Source organism: Rutidosis leptorrhynchoides, chromosome 4, assembly GCF_046630445.1.
Source record: "Rutidosis leptorrhynchoides isolate AG116_Rl617_1_P2 chromosome 4, CSIRO_AGI_Rlap_v1, whole genome shotgun sequence".
Lineage (NCBI taxonomy): Eukaryota > Viridiplantae > Streptophyta > Magnoliopsida > Asterales > Asteraceae > Rutidosis > Rutidosis leptorrhynchoides.
This window is the reverse complement of record NC_092336.1, coordinates 228626378-228649823: the sequence shown is the minus strand read 5'-3', so window position 1 is coordinate 228649823 and position 23446 is coordinate 228626378. Positions and strand designations below refer to the sequence as shown.

Sequence of the window (23446 nt, the reverse complement as noted above, 5' to 3'; positions counted from 1 at the left end):
TCCCTAATAAAATGGTCAAACTTTTGGTAAAAAGCAGCCCAGTTTTTTGTCCTTTAGCGTATTTTTTGGGACAACTTGATGTCGTCCCTAATACTGTCGTCCCCAATGTTAGATTTTCTTGTAGTGGTGGATAATTATCTTGTAATAAATGAAACAATCATAAAGTTTAGGTACGGTTCGTTCATAGAATCAAATAGCCTTGTATATGGATTCTTTACTAACTAGAGGTTCACATATTCACCTATGAAACAAAAAAATTATCACAAGATTATCTCACAATTCACTCCACCTATGATACCACAATGTCAATGGTGTGTCTGGAGAGAAAAAAAAAATAGTTTGGTTTATAATGAGCCAAACATTTCTACCTCCCTCCTTTTGGGGCTAAGCGTTAGAGTTTGTCGCACATACTCAATATGATTCCGACCAAGAATGTATTTGAGACACCGTACGAGTTACGATATGGATCTACTACAACGTTGTCTTACTTGAGAGTTTGGGGTCGCGAAGCTCATTTAACACGAGAGACTTCTCACAAATTATAGTCTAGAACTTTCCAAATGTTTTTTTTGGTGAAGTGCTCAAAGGAGAGGAGACGATGAGATACTACTAATACAATCCCAACAAAAAAATGGTTTATTATTCGAGAGAGGTATCTTATTACAAGAACCAAGTAAAAGCAATGTATATCTCAAAAGAACTCGAGAACGACAAAATATAACACCTGATGACACTAGTAAACGTGTCAAGCCCAAATATGTGCATTTACAGAATGATTAAGTGTTGAATGGTTTAAAGGAGTGTTGAAAAACCCCTTATAACCACGAAGGTTCACCATGGACGACTCCGAACAACTTGCTTTAGCAAGTTGTCTTCTCGAGATTACTCTGCTCGCAAAACGAGTAGGAGACTCGTATACAACACTCGATGACACTAATAAACGTGTTAAGCCCAAAGAGGCGCATTTACAGAATGATTAAACGTTGAATAGTTCAAAATATGAGTGTTGAAAAAACCCCCTTATAGCCACGAAGATCCACCATGCACGATTCCGGACAGCTTGCAAAACAAGTTGTCGCTTCGAGATTAGGTAGCTCGCAAAACGAGCCAGAAACTCGGGCCCGAAAGAAAAAAAAAAATGTGAGCGTTGAATCATTTATCAAGAGGCAACAAACACGAAATGAGATACTACCATATTGATTCATTTCGATTTAATTTAAAATAAAATCATTCTAGTTATAATTAACATCATAAATCATAATATGGAGCGTATTAAACGAGAGACTACCAACTATAGCACTCCGGTAAGTAAGTGACAATCAGGTGTTAGCATTGACGTATTATGTCGAATAGGAACCAAATATAAAAATACAAATTTTGTTATATGCGCTTTATCAAGTTGCGTGTCCTCATGAGATTGATGTCGTACAGAAGGAATGCATCTTATTATCACAACACACCTAGGTTGGTAGATCATTTGGTAATAAGACTATCGATTACTTTTTAAAAAATGCATCAAGTGGTCCTAATAAAGATAAGTTGGTACAACAAAAGTCCCCAGTATTAGCATTTTTGTGCAGAAATTGCCCAATAAGTGGAGTGATCGACAAGGGTTCCAAATTTGGGCTCACAAGATTGCTTAAATTGCTACTATTGTGATGTCTAATGTTTCTATAAGGAAATTAAAATGTTAATTTTTGTTTGATGGGTAAATATAGACGTGAGGACTTCAACTAATTTGGTACAATCGACTCAATTTGAAACATATACTTAACTGGTACAAGTTAAATATGTAAAACTGGTAGTTTTAGCGGAAAAAAACAAGTTGCGCATTATTAGACCGCTTGTAGCGGTGGCATTCAACGGCGTGGGAAGGGTGAGGTGGCTCCAAGCGCCTCCCCCATGTCCCGTATCAAGGCATTAATTTATAATTTTATTGATCGTTCTTTGGATAGCCACGTCCCAAGCAACGGCAAGGCAAGCAACATGATTGGTTGCTTTTTTGTTAATATTTTTAATATATTATTTTAATTCAATTTTTATCCACTATACTAATCATATTCTAACACATCATCACAATACTACTAACCCAACCCCACACCACCACTACTCCACAAAAAGAACCCACACGTCATAGTCATTAAAAATGTACAAAAAGCAACTCACTCCCCCAACTCACGCCCCCAACTCACGCCCTCAACCACTACAAATAGTCTTAAGTTCATTTTCGATAAAGAACGAAGTCATAGTTATTTAGAAGGCATTCACATTTCATATATTATACATTAATTCTCGAAACTATAGAATAAAACTAAGCGTTGAAGCAGCAACGCAATTTGACACGTTGATTATTTACTGATTTTGGTCCAAACTCATCGAATGGATTTAAGTTGCTCAACTTGCGTATGTTGCTACCAATAACGATGTGTAGAGTAAATGACCACAAGGTATCTGAGTACATACAATGGATGAGAACAAGAATAGGAAAACCATCACTAGATGACTAGATGACCCGGTGGTTATGGGATCCACGCAATAGATCACATGTTCAAACCTCACTAGCAACAAATCTTAGGTAAGTAGGAAAAGAATCAGAAACGATCATGTACATTTGAGTAAAAAACTCGCCCTGTCATGGTAACCTCGAGGGAAAACCTCTTTTATTATAATTATAATTTATAATAGAATAGAATATTAGACAACGGCAACAAAGGCATTCATATTTCCACTTTCAAAATTTATAAATCCACTTTTAATTGTGCGTACTTGTACTATACAAGTGTATAATACACATTTGAAGTGGATCTGTCAATTTTGTAAGTGAAAATATCACACCATCCGTTTGTAATAATTAAGTTCACTTAAGTGATACATTTCATTTATCAGATGCTTAAGAGGGTGTTTGGCTTTGCGATTAAAACCTGATTTTCTGATTATCACGTTTATAAATCGTAAATAATCTTTTGTTGGTGTTTGGCAAATAAATAACAAAAAGTGATTTTTTGCGTTTTTGAGACTCCAAAACGTAGTTTTCCTGCAGTAGGTGAGAGCCTACTGTTTAGAGAACGCAATTTCTAATAAAAACTACCATCAACTAATATTACTGTTATGCCCTGATAAACCAACGTTTTTATAATCAACCTTATGGTCCTTACCTCTATTTCTCAAGCTACTGCAGGTTACTCTTGTTTCTACCTCTCTTTTTAACAGAAAAATATGGAGTGCGCATGTTAACATATTTTCTCTTGGCTCCTGTTTGCTATGTATATATATATATATATATATATATATATATATATATATATATATATATATATATATATATATATATATATATATATATATATATATATATATATATATATATATATGGGCATGATCAATGGGGAAGTAACCAAGCGGGGGGAAGCAAAATTATTTTTTTTTTCGTTTTTTTTGGAATTTTTTTTCCGGCATCAAGATCACACAAAAATATGAACATTTAGAAGAGACACTTCGTGATGAATGTTATTATTTAGGCGGGAAAACGATTTTAAAAAATAACATTCAAGATAATATTGTTCGTGAAGAATATGAACGTTTTTTTTCTTCATGTTTTGTGAAGTAAAATTTAGCCCGATTTAGAGGAATAAACCCAAAACACCAAACCCTAAACCCTAAACGCTAAACGCTAAACCCTAAACTCTAAACCGTTCGTGTTAAAAACTCAATCTAAATCCTAAATCTAAACCCTAAATCTAAACCATAAACCCTAAATTTCTAAACCCTATAAACCCTAATATCTAAACCCCAATAGCTAAAACCTCAATATACGCTCGAAAAACACGATAATTGTTATATATTACTTCTTCGAGCGTTTTCCTGCCAAAATAAAAATATTTATCAAAAAGTGTCTCTACTAAATGTTCATATTTTCATCTCATCTATAATGTTCGTGAACAAAGTTTTTTCAAAAAATGAAGAAAAAAAAAGTTTTTGCTTCCCCCCGCTTCCCCCCGATTGGTTACTTCCCTCTTGATCCTACCACTATATATATATATATATATATATATATATATATATATATATATATATATATATATATATATATATATATATAATTGATTGTGAATTGTGCCTATTTTTCTTTTCTTGATAGATACTTTTCAGCAAAAGTTTTATTTATTTACTAATCCTATTCTAACACTAGTTATAAAGAATCAAATAAAAAAGTCTGAGTTCCCATTATTTTAGTTACAAGTTTTACAAACAAAAATGTACACATAAACTGTATGTACACGAAATGTACACATAGCCTGTTTTATACATTTTCACCTTAATTCATATTCATAATTTATTTATAATTAATTTAAAAGAATGTCCTTTTTGGTAATTTTATACGTTAAGTTATCGAATAATCTGATTTAACCAAACACTCAAAAAACTGATTATCTGATTATTGCGATATCAAGCAGGATAATCAAATCCAAACACCATTAATATAAATCACGTTTTGATATAGCTGATTATTTAATTCTGATTATTTAAAAAATATAATCATTTTCCAAAACGCAAATCCAAACACCCCCTAAGTAACGAATTACAATTACTCAGTAAAATCAAATAGACACCCTAATGAAGGAAAACCTTACTAACTAGAAGTACACATGTCCACCCATGCATGCATGCTTTAACTTAACTATCACTCTAACAGATGAAGTGTTGATAATCATATATTTTCAACTACTGATACACAGAATATTACCTTGAGAAGCATTAAAAATCCAATAACATGGGGTCATCAGAAGAAGACAGTAATGGAAGAAGCCATTTAAAGAAGCCAACTCGAGTTTCTCTTTTTGATCTTTGCGACGAGTATTCCACAACCATATTCCAAAGATCGCCGACACTCCATTTATGGGAACTAATCCAACTTGTTACCTGCCAACAATTAAGCAAACATGTTTTCACCTTTACCCATTTTGACACCTAGATAGGGGTTTAAAAAACAAGTTTGTATTTATAATGTCCAAGACTCTTAACGTTTTTGAACCCGAGGTGACTTGGCTGACAACCAGACAACTTGTCAAACGTCAAAATAAACAAATAAGCGTACAAAAAGCTTGCATTCAGCTTCCATTTCATACTTCATAGTAAAAAAAAACTCGACATACAGATACATGTGTATTACTGCAAGTGATATACTCAAGAAGCTTGTGTGGGATGCATGCAGACCGGCTAATATTGAATAAAATCATGTAATCATGTGTGGGATGCTTAATCATGTTATAGAAAAGGAATACCTGGTCGAGCGTCTGTAGTTTATCCAAGCCAAATGTATAGTATACCATAAAAGGCCTTAATGCCTGGACAAAATTGCGTTGTATTATTAGAGTGCAAGTATAAAAACATGTGTAATGCATGAGAAGTGTCTGTAGTTAGGGGACAGCCATTATTAAAAAAACACGTATGGTAGATATAACAAAATAGGAGGACCGCCGTGTTGAGTAAAGTGTCATATTTTGTATGGGTCAGGTAACACTTTTTTCAGAAAGTATTAGTTTCTTTTATAGATAGTTGCTATTAGTATAGTATTAGTATGTGAACTATCAAATATAACTACTTAAAGGTGTAATACTCAAATAATAATCTACTTTATGAATTATGAATAAGATAACATAAGGGGTTTAATGCTAACAAAATAAAATTTGGACAACTTTTGACTGAATTGACCTAACTTTTAACTGTTTCACACGTTAGAGGTCTCCCTCGACCCATTCCGACCAAGTTTGACTTTGACTTATTCCGACCAAGTTTCAACAATTTTCCAAGTAATCCCGAGTTTCCGAGTACTTGGCCCGAACTTTTAACCGAGAACTTGCTGAGGTTTTCTGATTTCTACAACCCTGTTCATAGGTGAATTGGTCAATTTCGACCTTTTTATTTAATAGTTGAAACCACTAGTACATCAAAAGACCCATACGAAGTTGTAAAAACATGCTTTGAGCAGAAAAACAACACCTGAGAAGCAGCAAGCCATTGTATTATTGCCTTAAGTTCAGGGTCTCCCCCGAATGCTCCACAACCCCAATTCCCAGTAGCAATCCCTACTTCATCTTCTTGAGTACCTATGGACTGAAAATTTCATGTTTAGCCTTCTGATTATATTGCGACCGGTAATCATTTAGAGTGCTAAGCTATGATCAGTAAACAAGTAACGCCCAAAAGTGTTAATCATTTTTGCATAATGTTAATCACTAGCTTCAAAGTGGTCATTCAAGATTTCTTTACTTGAAATTATATTCACAGTTATGAAAATTACAATTGTTGAGGATAGATATAGAGAATCTCACACCAAAACAATATCTGATTTGCTATCCAGCCTTTTATGATCTTGACCCAGTTGAGCTTCTGAAAGGTTATCAACTTTGAATAAAATCTTATACCGTTCAGACTTGCAGGGATCAGAAAAGCCACAAAATGCCTTGTTGACCTCCCTAATTAAAGTAATGTGTATCAATCTATTAGTATAAATCAACAGTAACACATAAAATAAAATTAGTATTAGAAGAAATTCAGTATACCTCAAAAGAAATTCATGTCCATATTGTCTTCTTCCGGGATTGACTAAAGCATCGATTGCAACTATTCTGGTTTTACGTCTTCCCAGTATATCAATTTCTTTCTTATCCCGGAAGTCACCACAAAACCGGAAAGAAGAAGCATAACTATAACAAACACACAAAAGGTATATAAGAGGTATTAATTTAAAAAAGCTCGAATACATACTCATGCAGCCAAGAAACCAGTTAAATATCAAGACATGATATCTATTTACAGAAAGTTTTGAATCCAAAGACCAACATAATCATGCTTACCCTGTATAATTAGAGAATCTTTCAGCGCCAAAAACTTCTATAGCCTCATTATCTGCCATACAAGGCAAGAAAAGCATTCCGGCTATTAATTCTGGGTTGATCATAAAACGAATCTCTTCCTAAGAAATATAATCACAATAACAAAAGGTTATAAATAAGTGTTGGAAGGACTAAAGCAAAGAATCAGCAGAATAAAGAAAGAATTTTGATATTATATCATAATCATAATAAGCAGATAACAACTATAAGTAGTTGAATCTCATTAAGGATTAACCAGTCACCGAGATTATAATTTTGTAAAAATGAAAGCCACCAAAACATTTACTATATGATACAATTTATTAACCTCCACTAGAGTAAACCGCCTTTAAATAATCATATCAAGGACAAGACATGTGAACCTGAACACAGCCTCTAGATAGAGCACCACCACCAAAGTACATGTTTGCAAAATCTACTTCAAGAGCTTCCTTAGAATGATCTTCTATTAATCCCGAACTGCAAATCTAAAAGAACGAAATAATGATTTTATTTACATCTCATTCATTTGATACATATAGAACCATAGTTTAATCATCGGAAGCACTTGTTATTACCAGAAACAACCGGAAAGAGAAACCAATGCAGAATACTCACAACAGAACAAAAGAAAATAAAAAGGTAATCATAAAATTTAAACATTACATAAGTATGAACAATATATTCAAAAGACGATTTACCCTTGTACATGAACATACATAGCTCTACAAATTGGTTCTGAAGCAGAAGGCATGAAAGGGCAAGGGTATAAAGACAAAACTCAATGGGTAAAAAATAAAGGTGGTGCCGTTAACTTCAGGAGAAGAGTATGAAGTTCATTTAGTACATCATAATGACGTGTGCTAATAATTCTTTGATAAACAAAAACAGTAGTGACTACAGGTACTACAATCATCACACACATGCAAGATAAAGGGTCTACGATGATGAAAAAATCTCTTCAAATCCCCCTCTCAAATGCAGACTCTTACGGGAAAAAGATTTGTATACTGTACACAACTAAATTAATTTAAATTAAGTACTAGTATTTATATCATATAACTGACGAGTTTCATTGCCAGCCTATCTCCAAGATATTTTGAAATAAAAATGAATGTGACATGTTTAGTGCTTCATATATGCAAAGATACTAGACCGTACCTCAAACATACATAGGGACACCGCAGATTTACTCCATGATTCAGCAACAGGGCAGGGAATGTACTCAAGAGTATGATCGACTGCAAGTACTTTCCTCTCAAATGAAACATTGCCAGCTGGCATACTTGAGCAAATTCTCTCAAAATAATGAATGATGCATTTTATCTTGTTCTCCTGTTGCTCAGTGTAGTTGTCATGTAGACTCCTGATGACAAACAAATCAGATGTATGGGCAATAGTAATAAATTTATAAAATGGAAAATCATGAAGATATGTTGGGCTAACACAAAGGGTTATCATACAATTGAAACTAGAATCAACTACATCATATGCCGACAGGTTAGAAGTGGTATATAATAAAAAAAAAGGTTAACGATAATTCATAAATGAAAACACATACGCGAATAAATGATTAAAGTTGATCACTTGCAGATGGTTGGCGCCTCTACTACCAGTTGGAAACAGACAAAAAAAAGAGCATGCAAGAAGAGCACTGATCAGTTCCTGGTTCATAAATTGTAAACTGTAATTAAAAACTCATGTACCCAACGTATAAACATTATACGAAGGTATTGACTCACAAAATGAAAACTAAAAACATTAAAGCAGATGAATCTTAAATTATGCAGAGAGAATGTTTTCTGCTGCCGATAAATATGAGACATGATTCTTATTCAGGTGACGCCTCGAACATAAGGTAGATAGCAAATGAATTTCCCTTAAAAGATCCAACCTTTCTTGCATTCTAGAAATCAGTGAGTTAGTTTCCTATCTGATCGTTCCTTTTTTTTTTTGTGCACATAAATATCTTTTGAATAGTATTAAATGATTATATTTGTAGGTAAGGGTTACTTCCAGGTAAATTTCATTAGAATACAAAAAATTTACAATAATATCACGTATATGGTTCAAGACAAACCCTGAGAATTAAACAGCACCTAATATCACACAACCCAACAAACCTAACAATATAGAACATTTAACCATGCGCCATTTCACAAAACTGTTGAAAGATTTGCTTCAAGAACTTGCATGTAAAGAGGCAAGAGACGAATGCAATAAACATTTCAATTTGTAATTGTGCTTTTATACCTGACTGAGTAAAACCATGCCAGCCTCTTGTGACTTCAACAAGCGAAGACTAGTTTTAAGTCCATCCCTATGACCCACACAACCAATGGAGTCTGAACTCTTATAATGAGCTTCTAGCATTGACGGAAGCCGCAACAACAAATCTGACAAGGCTGGAAGTATCTCTCCAAACCACTTATTAGCTTCAGCACGTGATATCAGCTGGTCAGATATAAAACATACACACTCTTAAAAAATCAAGCAATAAATCCGTGAACCTGAAGAAAAGTAATAAACCATATATAACCATAACCTATAAGTCTATCACTAACATTCCACTAAGAGCTAGAAGTATACCATCCCTGCTAGTTTCAAACTTGCATTCGATGAAATAACATTACTGATTCCATAGAATATGAAACAATTAATGATTTAAGATGTGGTTTTGAAGATAATTCAAGAATTACTTTTTTGAACACAATTCAACAGTTTAGTTACAGAATTGGGATCAACTATTGTATGCAGGAACTCAGGATATACTAGATTCATTTAATATTTCTAACATCCAAATAAGCAAAAAGTATACCAATCCTACAATTTTCATATCTAATTAAGCTCGGACTTCCATAGGTCCTTGGTTTGATCTCATAATGAGAAATTGAGACAGGATGTATGGTTTCGTATTAAACACATTATTTCTTCAATCTTTTAACCATAATAACTATAACTATTCATTACGAAGCAGTGTTACATATATTCTATCAGTGAATATAATCACTTCACTAACACATTTGCCCAAATTAACAGCAAAATTAATATCAATTTATGAGTTCATGTAAGCAGGAACTTCTGACCTGTCAGGATTTTATCGATTCATGTACCCAGGAACTCATTAATTATCAGGTTTAATTGATTGATAAATCGCATGTAATATTTAGCATCAGATATTCAATTTTCTATAACTACCTTTCAAAACACATTTCTAAAAATTAGCAACAAATTGTGTATCATTTTATGTAAGCAGGTACCATTAGGTTTAGTTTTACGTATAATAATATAGTTAAATAGATATAGATATAATAATTTCTAGAATTGCTTACGTCATCGAAGAATAGAGAGAAACCGTCAGCGGTGGAAAAGGCTAGGGCATCGTCGGAAAGATTAAGCGATTGACGGAGGTCGGAAATTGCGAGGAAGAGGACTTGGCCGGAGTCAACTTTGCTGTGTTGGGGACCTCTGGAAAGTGCTTTGAGTGCTTCAACAACTTGTGATGGCCAGAATAGTGTTGATGATCGGAGAACCACCGGTAAAAACTCTAGTATGGAATTCAGATCTTCTCGGTTCTCCATTTTAGTATGAGTTGATTGTGCTACAATTGTTAACTGCTTTCAACTTCAGAGTTAAGTTATTTATTTTTATTTTCTCCTTAAAATAGGTGGTCAATGCGATGAACTACAGAGAGTCAACGACGACTGTGTTGAAGGAAAAAGTGCTTAGTTGGTTCTAACGCCAAAGCAAAGATAAAATAGGTGCAAGGTTCAAAAGGTTTATGGGTAGGGGTTAAGTTTAATGTTGGAGGGATATACCATACTGGTGCAGAGACCCGTGGATTCACGGATTTTTAAAGAATTTTTTTTTTTTTTAATGATACGTTATATAATCAACATGCAGATAAAGTAACGAAATTCATTAAGTTATATGAGATAGAAAACAACAATGTTTAACCAAATTGTTGAAAGAACGACAATTACAAAAAGAAATCTAAAAGCGTAGTCTTGAAATTACAAAACCATGAACAAACAAAATGAAAAGCATGTTTAAGAATTCATTACTTTTAAAAATCATCACATCTTCTTTGTAGTAGGAAGCTCATTACTTGTCAAGTTCACCGATTTAAAACTTATACGAAGTATTATTAGTACATGTTTCAAGCTCACCCAATACATGTTTTTCTTTTAAATCTTTCATGAGTCTATTCAACTTCACTTTAAACAGCGTAAATAATACATTTGTGGTTGTACAATCAATGTATTATCTTATGTGTACAACTTACTAAAATTGTGGTTGTACAATCAATGTGTGCTTATCAACTTCCAAATGGTTTCACAATCCACAGGCCGATGAGCTTCTTTTGTACACTGCATCCACCACACAATAACAAACTTTTTAATCAATTAAAGAACATAAAAACTTGAAATAATCCTCTAAATACTCACATTCCAACAAAAACTACATGAACAAATGCATCATCATAACATCCATTTCCGTGTTCAAACCCAATTGTGTGGTCACAATAGACTGGCAAGACACCACTTTATCTATAAACATGTCATAAGATTATAAATACATATACATAGACACATACACACGACACGAAGGAAATTTTGTATACTAAATTCAATTTATGAACATAGACTAAATGTGTATACAGATAATTAAATTCAATAAAACATACCTTCATATAAATCTTCCAAATCAGTTCCTTAACACAACAATCAATGTGGCGACTTATGATGTGTGATTGTTGATGCAGACTTGAGATGTATCTCGGTTGTTGATCTTGTCGTGGATCAATGTGGTTGTATTCGATGAATCTTTTTTTAGCAGCAGTGGTTAAAATGTTATTTACGCTAATCTATAGTTATTGAGCAGCACACATGACATATTAGTGTAAAAAGTGCTACTTACATTCTTCCACTAAGGAAATGGGTCAATAAGGTGGTTACAAAGGAATGGTTTATGGGTCAATAAGGTGGTTCCAAAGGAATGGTTTTCTGTAATTTTGTATTATATTCGAGCCCTTTTTTTTAATTTAAAATTTACATAGTGATGAAAAACAGTATTTTTTAGTTTTTCTTAGTAAATGAGAATACCTTTAGGTAAAAACATGGATGAATCTAAAAAATGAGTAAAGACTGACTTTGAACAAAAAAAGTCAAATGTTGACTTTTTTTATGAAACACAGTTAAAGTACTAACCAGGAGGAGTCCCGCAACGCATGTTCCGATCATCAATATGATCAACGTCAAGACCAATAAACCAAGCACCAAGGGATACATCTTCATTTGTGTACTTATGGAGTATTCGCCTGCATTACTCAAATCCATTTGACACTAAACCTATGGCTAGAATCACCACTCTACAAAGCAAACAGATTCAATCATATATATCAATACATATACATACATATACACATCATATAAAGGTAACTTGCATTTACATGTAGCAAGTAATAGTGATGGATTCACCACTACCATATTAGAAACTAAACATGAAACAATTTAGTACATATATATGACCAAACCATCCACTATTAACTAATATGGGCATATATAGCAGAGGATTATCATACATCATACGAAAAAATTTAAAAGGTAAGCCAAAAAATATTGAAGGTAAGACTACATATATGTTACTTGCAGGGATCGTTTCAACAAAGATTTTTTAAGGAACAATGCATACAATTCAATGTTATTTACTCATATTGGTCTTTATTGTTTGATGCTTGTAAAGCACACAACATTTTTATAAAAAAAATAGAAACTTACAAACACATACAAATTCGAGCAGTATTGAAGAGGTTCGAGATCCGCTTAGAAAATCCGATAAAGAATAAATGCATCATGCCAATCCAATCAAGAGAAGAACTCACAACTGGTATTCCAACTGCATACACAATAACTGACCACTTAAGATACACAAAAAGATGCAAAATGTTCATTTCTTTTTTCCTCTAGAAAATGATATGAAATTAGGTAAGAACCTCATAATCACATTTAGTATATTTATATTTAATTATAAAATGATGTCATTCCATAGGCATTTTCATAGAATGTAGTAGATAGAAGCACTTACAGCGTGTTCTATCGTCAATGATTCTAAAACAAATAGATACGAAGTATATATTTTCAAGCAGACAAAACACAATGCCATAACAACTTCAAGCAATCACTTGATTAGCAAATAACATCAAGAACACATTTTCAGTTCACAAATATTATTAGGTGAAGGACTTTAGATGTTGAAATAGAGGTCGACATACCTTAACATTAGGAAGAATTATTTCTTCTGAATATGATTAAAGAGATCAAACATGGATCTGGGATCCAAACATGCAGAAATCTAAAAAATAGTACAAATAATAACCCAAGCAAACAATAGTAAAACACCACATCGGTAGGATCTTCTCAAATGAAATCCGGATCAGTATCACCAAGAAAGCTGTTAGTCATTAGTAGTAATTGTGTATGTAGGCTGGATGTACTTGCAACATCATCAGACATCTAGCCACCTAATTTAACAAAACAAAAAGTATAAGAAGTTGAACAATAAGAATAATCCACAAAAACATAGTATGGCTTTTTACATCCTTGATCCTTCACAGTAATTTTAAAAAACTAATAGCATTAATAGACAATCTATTAACTTATTTAATAAACCAACAATAATACTCATCATCAAACAAATCTCACTATATATTGAGCTAAGTTAATTCGTTAAAATAAAGCAGTCCAAAAATCATATTGATTACTTCATCCAAAAAAAAAAAAAAAATCATATTGATTATATTGGATAGAAGCAGGTTGTAATAAAGAAGAATTGTGAATTGACCACTATCAAATTTGGAGTATAAAATTGAATGCATACAATGATCATTTAGAGCGATTAGATTTACACAGAACTATTTCAAAACCATATTGCCAACACCCTGCAAATTTTTAACTAATATGACATTTTCTCATCTGGCCCAACGGCAACGATTGCAAGATTTATAGGGAAATAGTTAGGCGTAAATCTATAACAAAAAGACCTAAACTTGTGAACAAAAAGAAAACTTACCATATAAATCAAGTTCCATGTTGATCAAAATGGGCTTGTAATACATCTACAGCCCCACATATCAATTCGACGAACCTTGTAACCACATCACAATAAATAAAATAGATTAGAAACTTCACAGATAAATCCCAAATTCAAGATAATAATAGAACTTTTACCAACTTTAAAGAATTAATTCAAATAACTAACATCAATTGCATCAGTGTCCTGGCCCATTAGATCATGTTTTGCCCGACTTCAAAAGTCCTCTCTTCTAAAAATTACCCTCACACTGAATCAAATATGTACCTCAACAAACAACATCCAACAAAATAACAAAAAAGCTCAGAACTTTGCAATAGCGTGCTTAATCAGTAACAAAAAAAGCTCAAAGTTACATTTTACGCATTAGGAACACAATGAAAATTTCATCAAAAAGCAAAAGAATACTCGTATATTAGTGACATGACAATTATACTTCATAAAGAGTTTGAAAAGAACATGCCAAACTTTATAAGAAAAGAGACTCTACACCGATATGCATTTGATGTAGCTGGTGAACCTATACAGGAGTCATTACGACACAGTTAGCACAATCAAAATCAAATTTAACAACCAAATCAAACCAAATTGAGACTTAATATAGTTAAGCAACCTAAGAGAGAAACCTAACACGTGTTAAAATGTGGCAGCTATATTATCAACCATTGCAAAGCACCATTTGATATAATGTGTGTTACAAATCTTACTCGATTATTGAGTAAACATATGATACCTCTTTCAAAAGCATATCAGTTCTTGATAAGTTTTTAAAAAAGCTCCAGGACCTCCGTAACCAAATTACTATCTATAAATCGTATACAATTATGTATGAAAACTAAACACAAAGTTTTAACTTAAGTGGGTCAAGATTGTGATATCTAATTACTCATATAGTAAAATAGCTTCAGTATTAACAAAAGGTATTAGAAATACAAAATACACTTGTGTTAGGCGGATGATGATTTGATCATTTGACATTACATCACTACATAAAAACAATAATTTGTTTTAGTTCAACATCACATATACATCACATATACATATACATCATTATATATATATATATATATATATATATATATATATATATATATATATATATATATATGTAATTACATTACATCATACCTTCGTTTGACTTTTCAAACCTTTTTGACCAATAATGTTAAGCCATATTATTTTCGAAGCATTTTCGAAGTCACAATGACAATAACTGGATATGAGAACAATTATCAGAGATAAATACATGTCACTTTTATTTATAGAAGCAATAAAGGAAAACAGATCTCACCATTGCAACAGTGAGTTTAGTGTGCACAACCAAACTATATATAAGAAAACCAATTTCTCTTTTAGACATTTAATCAATATATATCAGAAGAAGATGGAATGTATAATAAAAGTGTTAACTTCAAAAAGAATTACACAAACCTTGTACTTACAAAAATCAAAAGACGATAGCCTTCGCATCGCATAAAACCTATGATAAATCCAGATAGACATAAATATTATTTAGTATACAATTCAAGTGCTACAAATCTAAAAAAAAGTTTTATAAAATCGAATTCAAATCCATTTACCCTGTTCTTTTAATCGTCTGGCTATGATTTTTGGGATTAAATCGCCTGATTAGGGTTGTGGTTTCTTGTGAGGGTTTTGAAATTGACGGCAGCTGTAGATGGTAGCCGTGGTGGTGCGATGGCGGAGATGGTGGCGGCTATAAATCGCAGCGGTTAGAGTTCAAGAGAAAGGAGAATGGTGTTAAATTAGGGTTGTGCCAAATAACATTTTAAAAAAAATAAAGACGGGATTATAATCCGATGAGATAACGATATGTCAGGCACGCGTGTGCAGGGATGAAAAAGCTCGAGGCCGTATTTTTTGACAAATGCTTTACTCGTGATGTTTTTAATTATTATAATTTTAATTATTTTAATTACTTAATTAAAACTAATGATGTAAGCATTAAGTCCTTACAAAGTGCCAAGTGTCCTTAAATATTTTTTAAGCTAAGGTTTAAATTATGTAGTGATGTCATACAGATAGAATTTTCATAGTATGTATAGATAGATTGGCGAGTGGTCGATTCTGGATATTTTTTTGTTTTTATTGTAATAGGGCTTTGAACAATAATAAGCATATTACATCTGCGTTACATCAGCACTTTCTCACCAAGACTAATGCAGAACTAGACACTCTTAATCATAATATACTTCCTCAAATAAATTGGTACCCACTTTATTTATATAATTATTGTGTGGTACAAATATTATAACTAAATGTACAAGTGATGCAACCTTTTCTTCCGTGCTAGAGTGTGCGTGAGAAGGACGAAAAGCAGGGCGAAGATGGCAAGGCAAAAGCACGAGGGCGGGGTGGTGCCAATGGCGCCTTTTAGGGCGGCGAGGAGGGCGGTGGTCATCACTCAACCGATGGTAGAACTCTTAGAGGGCTCCAAACCATGACAATGTTTCTCACCATGACTAGCTGTCACATCAACACTTTCTCACCGGAAACAACACGAGACTAAACACTCTCAACCATGACATATATCCTCAAATAAATTGAGACATACTATATTAATTTACTTCAGTGCTACAATCTGCTTGAGGAAGAAAGGAAACGAGGCGAAACTTGAGGACGGCGAAAGGGTGTGAGGCCCGGTGCCATCGGCGCCCTGCAGGGCGCCGATGGCACCGGGCCTCACACCCTTTCGCCGTCCTCAAGTTTCGCCTCGTTTCCTTTCTTATACGTATGTGAGTCATGAGATGGTGGTGTTTTTCTTGTGTTGATGGTTGTTGCTTTTTTTGGTTAGTGTAGGACTTGGTCGGGGTTGGTTTTAGTGCGGTTGTGCTTATAGTATGTGATGGTTTTCGTTGGGAGGCTTTGATGTCTATTAATGTATTCTTTTAGTGACTTTATCTTTTTCGATGATTGTCCTCGAATTTTTATAAGTTATAGTTTTTATGTAAAAGGAAAAAAAAAATACATTGATTGTGTCTTTCTCTTTTACTCGTATTTAGTTAGCATAACTAGAAATATGGAATCTTTAGTACCAAAATTAAAGGCTAAAATACAGAGTAAATATTCTTAAAATGTTCAAATATTAAAGATGCACATTTATCCGGTTGTCCCAAATTTATTGTCTACAAATAAAAAACATATCGTTTAAGAAAAAGTGATATATATATATATATATATATATATATATATATATATATATATATATATATATATATATATATATATATATATATATATATATAAGTTCAGACGAGAACCAAAAAAATTGTGAGAATTGTGAGAATCATTAAATTACAAGGATTTTTATATGTGAGTAGGTTGAATTATATACAAATGTTGATAGAAAGTTAGATTGAACAAAAAATACTTTAAAAAAAACCTATAATTTAACTACATAATAATCAAATATATAATTTCTTGTTCAGATGTGCATATATGTTTGTGAACATGCGAACAATTCGTATAATTTACAATTGAACATGTAATTTGTGGTTGTAAACATTTGTTTGTCAACAAGATTTAGGGATACGCGCTACGCGGCTATGAATTATTGATTGCTAGTCTATAAAGAGCAAGACCTACAAATACACTACATGACATTGTGAACGTGTACAAACCAACTAATGCCCGTTTTGACACTATATAGCCCAAACGGGTCAATGTGTCAAAATGGGCAGTTAAGGCACTTTTAATATATTTGTAACCAAAAAACTCAGATTTGAGTAACCTTACAACAGGCCAAATTAAATCTATCAAATTTAGTGATGTTTATTCTTTATTTCTGTATACACTACGGTTGGCAAAATGTTATACGGCTGAAAATTTAACATCATAGATTCAAAGGTATCGGTTATAGAGTTAAGTTACATCACAAATTGTTAAGATTACAAACCATGACAAGCTTGCGTTTACATAACGCGTAACCTTCAAAAGACAACCATATCAAATCTATACATACACCAAAAGCACCTAATATTACACGCCAAGTAAATTGTGACCTGTAATTTGGAAGCTGAAGGATCCAACACGCCAAGTATTTGCTCATTGTATATCTCCAAAAATGAACATTTACTGATATATATGCATATTAATATGGAAGTCATTTGAATTTACAGTTTAAGTCCTTAAAATATTTATGTACACACAAATATAACTATTATAATATAGATTATAGATTTATAGATGACGACTCCCCTGAGTACCATTATTTTGCTGAAATGACTAACATGTTTTCTAAAATTAAACTCGCGAGTTACACTTTTGTTCAAAAAAATAATTGTATATAAAAATTTTAAAATAATATAACTTATATTTTAATAATGTTACGTACCTTGACAAATTTTCAGTGTACTCTAAATGTAAGGTAGTATATAATTTATATATTAAAAAAATATTAATGGTGAGAAAAAAATTGTGGACATTAAGTCACTAATACTACCAAAACCATTTTTAAACTTTTCAACACCACGAGCTCTTAAACTAAAAAGAACTTTTAAAATTCGTCAACACCATGGGCTCTTAAACTCAAAAGGAATTTTTATAATTTGTCAATACCACGGGCTCTTAAATTTAAAAGAAACTTTATAATTTGTCAACACCGCAGACTCTTAAATAATTTTGTACTTTTCCTATTTTTTTAGTATCGCTATTTACATAACAATATGAACTGCAAATTACATTTTTTGCACGGTTTTTTATACACCCGTTCAACGCACAGACTCAAAAACCTAGTGTGTGTGTGTGTGTGTGTATATATATTTATATATATATATATATATATATATATATATATATATATAAACTTTTTAGTCATACCCTTTACTTTTATTTAGTGCATAAATTTTTTTTATCAAATTCTTTTTATCCATTTTCTTTAAACGGCAGTTAAGAGTCAGAGTCCGAACGCTATATCGGGAGCCATCCACCGGATCATTTTTTAGAACGAACATTACAGTTATACCGCCTCTTGGGAGGAAACCCTCACAACGAATTCATACGAATATCGCTTATGGTAAAACCCCTTGGATGAGGCTTGAACGCAATCGACAATTTTCAAGACCCATAAAATGAGCGGGTAACTTCAATCGAAATATTTTGCCTCTCATCATTCATAGGCAGTGTTGTAAAAAACCCGATTACTCGCCGATTAATCCCCGATTAATCATTTCTAGGAGCAATCCGTTCCGATTTTCAAAAATCCGTTTAATTAAACGGTCAACGTCGATTGATGGATCAAAATCGAATTTGATAATCAAAGTTAGTCAAAATAAAAAATGGTTAACATTTTAACATGAATTTAAAATAGAATTTTATAGTTTTGAAGCAAAATGAACAATTTTAAACAATTATGTTAAAAATTATCTTTATATTTATGGTTTTTTTATATAGTTACACATATAATTTTTAAAATTTACTATTTAAATGTATATAGTATAATTCGATTAATCTCCGATTAATCCCCGAATTTCCGATTAATCCTTCCAAAGTCCGGACTGATTAATCCCCGACTAACGAATTTTGCAACCTTGTTCATAGGGATCGAACCCTCACATCCACATTCAAATTGAGATGAAGGATGTATATATTTATTAGAATGATATATATATACACAGACATATTTAGAGTAAATAACATTGCGCATGTTGTCTACCCAGAGGGGTCAGATGCCCTCTGTGGGATGCAATATTTTAGTACCATTTCCTTGTTTTGTTTGATATCGCTCCACTACCAAAAAGGTAAGCGCATCCCAAAATAGAATTTACTGCCAGTAGGTACTTTTTTTTGTTTGCTCCGTTTCCTCACTTCATATATCCGATTTTCCGATTTCAAACCAAAGAAAGAAAGAAGCTGTGGATTGTTCAAGACTCCACATCATCTCTCATTTTCACAAACATCGACAACGTTCTGTTTGTATCACGTCAGGTAATCTATTCGATCAAATAATCTAGGGTTTACTAAATTTAAGTTTAAAACTAGTGTTAGTGGTCCGCGCGCTGCGGTGGATTGGGTGACGACGTGGTTATACCCATCATTTTGTTCCGGCAACTCATATAAGTTTTGTACATGGTATTTCATAACGCCTACTTGTATAAGATTATATGTAAATGCCCCGCTAGGGTTGCTAGTTACAAAATTTGGTACATACTGTTTCGACTAATTCACGGGATCTGAGCCCATCGCCACATATACTCAAACAGTGTTAAATAGTCTCTGTTCAGATTGTTAGAGTCGTCAATTTATTTCAGTCCCAGTAGATATCGTTGGATGACCATTATTGTTTCAAATTCGCCGCCTTTCAAGGAAAAGAATATTATCAAGCGTCCTCCATAATTTCGGATAGTATTTATGTCAAAAATCGTCCTTTAATTTTATATTCGTGTGCCAGATTTATGATGCAAAATGTGATTCAAGTTGTACACTACCTGATAAATTTGGGTTGATGCAACATTGCTTCTTTTCACATTAGAATACAACACTTGGCGATTTCATGTCAGTTTTGCTACACATACATAGAAAGTGTCAATTTCTACGTGTTTAACTTCACATAACCAAAAAAAAAAAAAAAATAAAAGAAAAAAAAAACCCTTCAATATGAGTTTACTAAATTACCTCTCTCAGCCATCTTATTGTTCTCACCATAACTTCCTTTGCATTCCAGACACTTCATCATAAGTCATAACCATCACCTCTTCCTTCAGCACCTTTTTGTCTTCCACACTTTAAAATTCGATACTAAAATTTGTTTGAAACATTTAAAAAAGAACCCCATAATATTTTATTACATGTTCCTAAAACTTAATGGTTTACGCATTCAAAGCATTCATTTAATTATTTTTAAGTAAATGTAGTGCGTAAAAGTCTATTAAAAAATAGCCAAAAGTCTTTACGTGATTGGAAACAGTTTTTTCAATTCACTTTATAGTTTAAATTTATACTCAGTAGTATCTTTTTTGTTTTTCCCTTCTCAAAGACAGTTTGTTCAATTTACTTCATATATCTATCTCAAATCCTAAACCAAAAGAACTCTCTTTCTCCTCTCAGTACTGTTGCCGCTGCCATAACTCTGCCGTTCTTCACCTGTCTCTTTCGACAACTCTACTTCCGACCTATGCCGATCTTAACCAAAATTCTTTTTAGATCTCGTAGTTTTTTTTTATAGATCCGTTTTCTTTTAGATCTGACGGTGGTTTCGTTTTTCGGCTAACCGACCATTTTAAATTCCGGCCACAACATTTAAAATTTGGGCATCACGAAGAAATAAAAATAGGAATAAAGATAATGGTCGTTAAAAAAACGATACAAAAATGCTATCCACTAAAACTTTTCAGGTATGTTTTTAATTTTTTTTATCAACCATCAAACCACCATATGTTCCGATATTAGCTTATCGTTTATGAACCATCAAACACTACTACAAAAAAGAGTACAGAAACCCCTTTTACAAACCGATTTTGTGGGTAGTAGCTTAAAACCGGTTTCTAAAGGTAAATGCAACCAGTTTTTTATTTTACGGAATTGGGGAACCGGTTTTTTTTAAAACCGGTTCCAAAAGCCTATTTTAGAAACCGATTCCTTATTAAAAACCGGTTTTCACTTTCCAAACCCCTTTTAAAAAACAAACCGCTCTCCATGTTATTTGCTTTTACTTTTGAGCGGGCTATGTCTAAAAAGTCAAAAAACTCCAGCTGTTTCCCACATTTCATCTCATCCACATGATTTAAAATTAAAGAAAAATTACAGTATAACTTATCTTCTTTCCAATCTCCACCACATGACCATCTCATTTTCTTCTCTCCACAATTAAACTTTCATCTTCATTTCTCTACAATAAATTACCACAACCAGGCCAGCAGATCTATCGATGGAAAGCAGCAGCGAAATTAGCAGTAGATCGATGGAACACAACAACAAAATCCACAACTGCATCTCTAATATCTCTGTTTATAATGCGGTGGTTTTAATCGGTTAATGATAAGTTAATTGGACGTTTAAAAAATAAAATAAAAAAGTTTGGAAAAAGAGTATTTTTTTTTTTAAAAAGAAAATTTCATTTTAAAATCCGGCTTGCTCCCGGCTTTTTGTCCCATGGCCCACTTAGAAGACTTTGTCGAACTCTCTTACGTTAACCTACTTTCTTACATTAAGGGCTTTCTTCCATCTTCAGCTCATCTATCTCCGGATGCAAGCGTTGATCTTGAACGGTTTAGTTTGTACTAATTAGGGGCAGTAAAATCAAGTGATCAAATACAAAGTAGGATTCACAAAAGAAAGAAAAAAAATACAAAAATGCTAGCAATCGAAGGCGACATTAATGATTAATGCACCTGAGTTAATAATGCAAAGATCATTGGGCTGTAACGGGCTTTGGCATAGTTTCAGTGGGCTGGGCTATCGTTTTGAACCAAAAATGAATGAACTGTGAAAAAGTCAATGGAACAAACAGTAATGTTACATATGAATAGGTGAAGGGGGCAAAACTTTAGAGTCTAGACTTTTTCTATTCTTTATTTCCACCTTCCCCTGGTTTGTTGAGCTAAATTTAATTTAATGTTTGCTTCGAGTCGGAGAACAGAGTTCGTACAACCTACCCTTTTTTTTCTTTTTGATTTACTTCACGTTCTTCTATCTGTTTGTAGAAAGTCCTCAAAGAAAATTTGTCAAAAGTTATTAGACTCGCACATCTAATTATATCTTTAAGATATTATTTTTCTCCTAAAGGTATGGATCTGTAATCTTGGATCATGGTTTTGGTATATTTAAGTGCCTTAATTTCAAATTTTTGTGATTAAATATCCTTAAATTACTTATTCAATTTTGTGGCTTGAACTTTTTATTCAATTTTGTTGTTTGAACTTTAACCATTAACTCTTTTGCAGTATATTTTTTTACATCTTCGTCTTAAGCTCATATTGTGACGACCCAGAAATTTCCGACCAAATTTAAACTTGATCTTTATATGTATCCGACATGATAAGCAAAATCTATAATGTTGAGTCTTAAAATTTTGGAACTGTTTACATTGATTCATTTCACCTTTGATTATTCCCAACGATTCACGAACCACTAATTATATATATATATATATATATATATATATATATATATTAATTTGAAATATAAATCTATATGAGTTAAGTAATTTTGTAAATAAAATAATATATGATATTACTATAAATCTCTATATATATATATATATATATATATATATATATATATATATATATAAAGTATGATGAATATATATTATATATATTTTCTACACATAATCATTATTATATGAATAATGTAAGCTATACTAAAAGATATCTAACATTAATACTCAATATAAGATATTATAAATAATCACTAAATAGTATATGATTAATAATATATAATATTATTATATAAAATATAATTAAAGTCAAAATATAATTATTATAGTATTTTCAATAGTTAAAATCAATATTAGTATCATT

At 32.3% G+C, this 23446-nt stretch overlaps 1 protein-coding gene and 1 long non-coding RNA gene across 13 annotated transcripts; both read right to left on the bottom strand.

The window, feature by feature from the left end:
• Positions 1 to 4505: 4505 nt before the first annotated feature.
• LOC139843357 (poly(ADP-ribose) glycohydrolase 1-like) lies at positions 4506 to 10576 on the bottom strand. 2 transcript variants are annotated; one of them, XM_071833438.1, is made up of 11 exons: positions 10208 to 10576; positions 9129 to 9329; positions 8437 to 8540; positions 8037 to 8241; positions 7259 to 7363; positions 6858 to 6976; positions 6564 to 6707; positions 6335 to 6476; positions 6001 to 6114; positions 5283 to 5345; positions 4506 to 4920 (listed from the first exon to the last, which is right to left on the bottom strand). In XM_071833438.1, exons 1-11 carry the CDS (start codon positions 10454 to 10456, stop codon positions 4756 to 4758), a joined length of 1611 nt encoding a protein of 536 aa, XP_071689539.1. In that variant the 5' UTR covers positions 10457 to 10576; the 3' UTR covers positions 4506 to 4755. The 2 variants fall into 2 exon arrangements, with proteins under 2 accessions (XP_071689539.1, XP_071689540.1); XM_071833439.1 differs by lacking the exons at positions 4506 to 4920; positions 5283 to 5345 and adding an exon at positions 5383 to 5885.
• A 454-nt stretch (positions 10577 to 11030) lies between these two features.
• On the bottom strand, positions 11031 to 15749 carry LOC139843355 (uncharacterized). Of its 11 annotated transcripts, XR_011757529.1 has the most exons (13): positions 15548 to 15749; positions 15399 to 15447; positions 15259 to 15292; positions 15096 to 15180; positions 14908 to 14952; positions 14136 to 14487; positions 13947 to 14021; positions 13150 to 13398; positions 12656 to 12773; positions 12086 to 12246; positions 11563 to 11701; positions 11324 to 11425; positions 11031 to 11245 (listed from the first exon to the last, which is right to left on the bottom strand). It is a non-coding gene; the product is annotated as an uncharacterized lncRNA (long non-coding RNA). The 11 variants fall into 11 exon arrangements; XR_011757528.1 differs by lacking the exon at positions 14908 to 14952; XR_011757533.1 differs by lacking the exon at positions 14908 to 14952 and having other exon boundaries at positions 12086 to 12195.
• Positions 15750 to 23446: the final 7697 nt, after the last annotated feature.

Bases quoted from the DNA above. Each gene is read 5' to 3' on its own strand.
- LOC139843357 (XM_071833438.1), bottom strand. From the start codon at position 10,456: ATGGAGAACCGAGAAGATCTGAATTCCATACTAGAGTTTTTACCGGTG. The intron at 8,541-9,128 runs GTATAAAAGCAC...TTTATGAACCAG, and splicing joins GCATGGTTTTACTCAGTCAG to GAACTGATCAGTGCTCTTCT. The intron at 4,921-5,282 runs GTATTCCTTTTC...AATTGTTGGCAG, and splicing joins AACTACAGACGCTCGACCAG to GTAACAAGTTGGATTAGTTC.